Below are 5,699 nucleotides of genomic sequence, written 5' to 3' on the forward strand. Positions count from 1 at the left end.
AGTTGTCCCTCCCTCGACCTCTTGCACCCGCTTGTCTCATTGATGACCTTCCATGACTCCTTGTATTGCCGCTAGCCATGCACAGCCTCCACTTTCTGCACTTTCTCCATCAGTTCCTCCCCTTTGAGCCTGTCATAGGTGCTGAACAGTTGTTGTTTGGCCCCGTTCAACACCTCCCAGCTCTCTGTGGTCCCCTCTCTCTTGAAGTTCCTATGTGCCTCCTCCACCCTTGCCTGTGCCCTTGTGACCTCCGGGTGCTTGGATTTGGGGGAAGCTGTTTCTCTCCTTCGTCGGCACCCACCTCCTTGTTGTCACCTCGATTGCAGTGAGAAATCGCCTGTAAGTTGTATGAGGCTCATCCTCCTTGGCCAGCAGGTGTAAGCGGTCTCTCACCTCCGCTGTGTAACTGGCCTGGAGGTCGGGGCTTCTTGCGAAGGCATTCCAATCAGGCCGGGTCCTCAGAGTGTGTTTGGGGACCTTCAGACTCAGGCGCACCCTCACAGAGACCACACGGTGATTGGAGCCCACAGAGTCGAACATGCTGTACGCCTCTGCGTTCTGGACAGATGTCCTCCACTTCTTCCTTACCAGTATGTAGTCCAGCTGACGTAGCAAACCTGTAGCTATGCACCTCATCGGCTATCAGTTCATGTACGACTCGATTTCGTGGAGTAACTAATAATTATTATGACTTGCTCATAATGATTGTGACAATAGTGACTGATTGATATTTAGCCATAGGTCGTAGTGTTGTGTTGCATCACTTCACTACAAGTCATATTTAAAACTAAGTGTTTGAGCATGCGAACAAACAAGTGAACGCTTAAAGGAAATATTGTGACATATTATGACTCATAAGAAAAGCATCACATAGTAATATGGAAGTTTCATAATAAGGTTCTGTGCCTCAGCAGACTGTCTGACATGGAGAAAATGAACAGGAATTTATGTGCTTGCTTTAAGATAAGACTTTATTGTCATTATCGAGACTGTTTTTTTTTTCCCCCTCAACTGAACCAAGAAGAAAAAGCAAATCTGTTTCCTGACAATGTTCCTGTTCACGAGCATTCTGGCTATGGTATTTCCATCAACTGATAATTTGAGTCACACAGCAGAAGTTTTCTGATATACAGGAATCCTGATTGCTCTGGAATGCAGTAAAGGGAGATCATTAAAACAGTAATGAACATGACTGAAAGGATTTTAAACTTCAACACTGACACTACCAGTCTTTTCAAACTGATTTCATTTTGTCATCCACATAACTTGAGCAAGTCAAAAAGTAGCTGCATACATCCTTGGTCCAGCCTCTATATGAGTATTGTGATGTAGTGTGGACTAATGCAGATCCTACGAGTCTTGAAAGACTGCATCGGTTACAGAAAAGAGGTGCTCGTATTATCTTAAGAAAGAAAGTCAGAGATGAATGTACAGAAGTATTATTTAGAAGTCTTGGTTGGGTTAGTTTAACCGCCAGGTGGAATTTTAACAAGTGTTTGACTGTATTTAAATGCTTAAATGGCTTTTGCCCGTCATATTTGTCTAATATTTTTTGCTTGAATTCAGAAGTGCATAATTATAACACTAGATCTAGAAATAATATTAATTATGTCAAAAGTTTATTCTAAGTCTGGCCTTCGTTCTTTTTCCTTTTCTGCTGCCAAATTGTTTAATAGTCTTGGTGATAGTATCAAGAAATCTTTTTCTGCGAGGGCTTTTACTAATAATGTTCTGGTGCTTGAAAGTTTGTGAACCCTTTAGAATTTTCTATATTTCTGCATAAACATGACCTAAAACATCATCAGATTTTTACACAAGTCCTAAAAGTAGATAAAGAGAACCCACTTAAACAAATGAGACAAAAATATTATACTTGGTCATTTATTTATTGAGGAAAATGATCCAATATTACATATCTGTGAGTGGCAAAAGTATGTGAACCTCTAGGATTAGCAGTTAATTTGAAGGTGAAATGAGAGTCAGGTGTTTTCAATCAATGGGATGACAATCAGGTGTGAGTGGGCACCCTGTTTTATTTAAAGAACAGGGATCTATCAAAGTCTGATCTTCACAACACATGTTTGTGGAAGTGTATCATGGCACGAACAAAGGAGACTTCTGAGGACCTCAGAAAAAGCGTTGTTGGTGCTCATCAGTCTGGAAAAGGTTACAAAACCATCTCTAAAGAGTTTGGACTCCACCAATCCACAGTCAGACAGATTGTGAACAAATGGAGGAAATTCAAGACCATTGTTACCCTCCCCAGGAGTGGTCGACTAACAAAGATCACTTCAAGAGCAAGGTGTGTAATAGTCGGCAAAGTTACAAAGGACCCCAGGGTAACTTCTAAGCAACTGAAGGTGTTCCTCACATTACCTAATGTTCATGAGTCCACCATCAGGAGAACACTGAACAACAATGGTGTGCATGGCAGGGTTGCAAGGAGAAACCACTGCTCTCCAAAAAGAACATTGCTGCTCATCTGCAGTTTGCTAAAGATCATGTGGACAAGCTAGAAGGCTATTAGAAAAATGTTTTGTGGATGGATGAGACCAAAATAGAACTTTTTGGTTTAAATGAGAAGCATTATGTCTGGATAAAGGAAAACACTCATTCCAGCATAAGAACCTTATCCCATCTGTGAAACATGGTGGTGGTAGTATCATGGTTTGGGCCTGTTTTGCTTCACCTGAGCCAGGATGGCTTGTTATCATTTATGGAACAATGAATTCTGAATTATACCAGCAGATTCTAAAGGAAAATGTCAGGACATCTGTCCATGAACTGAATCTCAAGAGAAGGTGGGTCATGCAGCAAGACAACGACCTGAAGCACACAAGTCATTCGACCAAAGAACAGTTAAAGAAGAATAAAGTCAAATGTTTTGGAATGGCCAAGTCAAAGTTCTGACCTTAATCCGATCAAAATGTTGTGGAAGGACCTGAAGCGAGCAGTTCATGTGAGGAAACCCACCAACTTCCCAGAGTTGAAGCTGTTCTGTATGGAGGAATGGGCTAAAATTCCTCCAAGCCAGTGTGCAGGACTGATCAACAGTTACCGTAAACGTTTAGTTGCAGTTATTGCTGCACAAGGGGGTCACACCAGATACTGAAAGCAAAGCTTCGCATACTTTTGCCACTCACAGATATGTAATATTGGATCATTTTCCTCAATAAATAAATGCCCAAGTATAATATTTTTGTCTCATTTGTTTAACTGGGTTCTCTTTATCTACTTTTAGGACTTGTGGGAAAATCTGATGATGTTTTAAGTCATATTTATGCAGAAATATAGAAAATTCTAAAGGGTTCACAAACTTTCAAGCACCACTGTATATATAATTCCTTTAACTAAACAGCTCCAATGTAAATAAGGTTTATATTTTTGGATTCTGTGTATAATCAAGTTTAAACTAAAACTAGCTATTCAAGTAGCAAATGATCTGATGTTATCATGATCCAAATATGACTGCTAACTCAAACCACACACCTAATCACGTCAGACTTCAGACATGCTATGGACCAGAATTTACAGTTGAAATGATGTGAATGTTAGATATAATTATCTAGGTTTGGGCCTGTTAGTATGAAAACAGGACATTTAAAAGGTCATTTGAGACTTGCTGAGCACTTACTGGTACTATTAGTCCATCCATCCCTGTAGCCACTTATCCTGTTCTACAGGGTCACAAGGACTATTAGTCCTTTATTAGCTATACATCATCTGTATCCCAGAATTGTAGCTAACAAGCTAAATCTGTACATAGTTCAAACGGCTATAAATATCTAACTGCAAAACAGTGAGTAACAGCATGCCTTGTTTTGGACCTTTCTTTATGCCCACACCTCGTTTTGTGTGCTAGCCTTCCTGCAAACTTTTCTAAAAGTGGCCACAAATGAGCTCCTTTCACAAGAAGAGACCTTTACTGACATTTACCACATTTGTGATTTCCAAAGAAATCACAGGGGTGTTAGGGGTGGTGGACGTGTGGTGAAATAGGATCCAAAAGCAGAACACGACTCAGACAGTAATTCAATAAATGATTGTGATTTTAATCCAGGGAAAAAGTAGCAAAAAAAATAGTCGATGTAAAAAAGGAGACAAAAACGAGGCAGACAAGGAGAAAAACGGCGTGCGCAGAAAAGCCACGAGCGAGAAAAAGGCCGTGCGCAAAAAGCCACGAGCGAGAAGAAGGCCGTACGTGAAAAGCCACGAGCGAGAAGAAGGCCATGCGCGAAAAGCCACGAGCGAGAAGAAGGCCGTGCGCGAAAAGCCACGAGCGAGAAGAAGGCCGTGCGCGAAAAGCCACGAGCGAGAAGAAGGCCGTGCGCGAAAAGCCACGAGCGAGAAGAAGGCCGTGCGCAGAAAAGCCACGAGCGAGAAGAAGGCCGTGCGCAGAAAAGCCACGAGCGAGAAGAAGGCCGTGCGCAGAAAAGCCACGAGCGAGAAGAAGGCCGTGCGCAGAAAAGCCACGAGCGAGAAGAAGGCCGTGCGCAGAAAAGCCACGAGCGAGAAGAAGGCCGTGCGCAGAAGAGCCACGAGCGAGAAGAAGGCCGTGCGCAGAAGAGCCACGAGCGAGAAGAAGGCCGTGCGCAGAAGAGCCACGAGCGAGAAGAAGGCCGTGCGCAGAAAAGCCACGAGCGAGAAGAAGGCCGTGCGCAGAAGAGCCACGAGCGAGAAAAAGGCCGTGCGCAGAAAAGCCACGAGCGAGAAAAAGGCCGTGTGCAGAAAAGCCACGAGCGAGAAAAAGGCCGTGCGCAGAAAAGCCATGAACAAGGGAAAACCACTGGAGGGGGGGAAAACCATGAAAAAGCATTAAGGCACAGAAACGGCTCGGGAAAACAAACAAGACATTCTGGCAAAAACAGAGTCTGAGGGTGTATTCAGACCAGGATAGTTCGATAGTTCACTTGCTTTGGTCCGAACCAAATGTTTTTTTTTATTTTTTCATTTTGGTGCGGTTCGCTTTCACACTGTACATTTTAGTAAGCGGACCAAAATCTGTCAACAAAGCCACGCGCCCTGAGGTCGTTCAGCTATTGGTCAGAGACGACACGCGCACAAAGCGTTAAGTTCAAAAGTAGTCATGGAGGCTTTCCGTGCTGTTATTCTTTTTAATGTCATCAAAGCTATATGTTTTTTCCAGTTTTTACTGTTTTCACAATTGTGCGATTACTATACTGTTGTACAAGTAATTTATCAACGACGACTTCAAAGGGCAAGGCGGCTACGGAGGATAGCGCTGATGAGCGCACATCATGTTGTGACAGTTCTGGCTCTTCATGCAAGACGGAGGAGGTATGTGTCGGGATATTCGCCTTATCCATCGTGATAGATGAATTTCTTTTTTGCGTTGCTAGTACCGCCACTTTTTGAAAGAATGTCCCTGATTTTAATGTAGGTCTGACGGAGTTTCTTCACTTTTAGCCGACATTGTTCTGGGGAGCGTGTGAACCCCTTCTCCTTCATTTTCTCACTGAATACAGCAAACACGTCGGCATTTTTGTGTGTTCTCTCCAAAAGCTCAGATATGTGGACATCTGCCCATATATCCACAAGGGTATGCATTTCTTCCTCGGCCCATGTTTGCCCCCTACTCATTTTTTGTACTCTGTAGTCTAGCCTGCCACTGGTCTGAATGACTGAACGACTGTTGTAAGTTTCCCTTGACAACCGAAACAGTGTTTGCACTTTGCGGT

At 43.1% G+C, this 5,699-nt stretch overlaps 1 protein-coding gene across 1 annotated transcript; it reads left to right on the forward strand.

Annotated features, from left to right (window-relative positions):
- Window positions 1-4,039: 4,039 nt before the first annotated feature.
- LOC132869953 (histone H1-like protein HC2) lies at window positions 4,040-4,819 on the forward strand. The gene has a single exon (XM_060903519.1). The coding sequence runs from the start codon at window positions 4,040-4,042 to the stop codon at window positions 4,817-4,819; it is 780 nt and encodes a 259-aa protein (XP_060759502.1).
- Window positions 4,820-5,699: the final 880 nt, after the last annotated feature.

Source organism: Neoarius graeffei, chromosome 21 (genome assembly GCF_027579695.1).
Source record: "Neoarius graeffei isolate fNeoGra1 chromosome 21, fNeoGra1.pri, whole genome shotgun sequence".
NCBI lineage: Eukaryota > Metazoa > Chordata > Actinopteri > Siluriformes > Ariidae > Neoarius > Neoarius graeffei.

Coding starts and splice junctions, on each gene's coding strand:
- LOC132869953 (XM_060903519.1), top strand. CDS start 4,040: ATGATTGTGATTTTAATCCAGGGAAAAAGTAGCAAAAAAAATAGTCGA.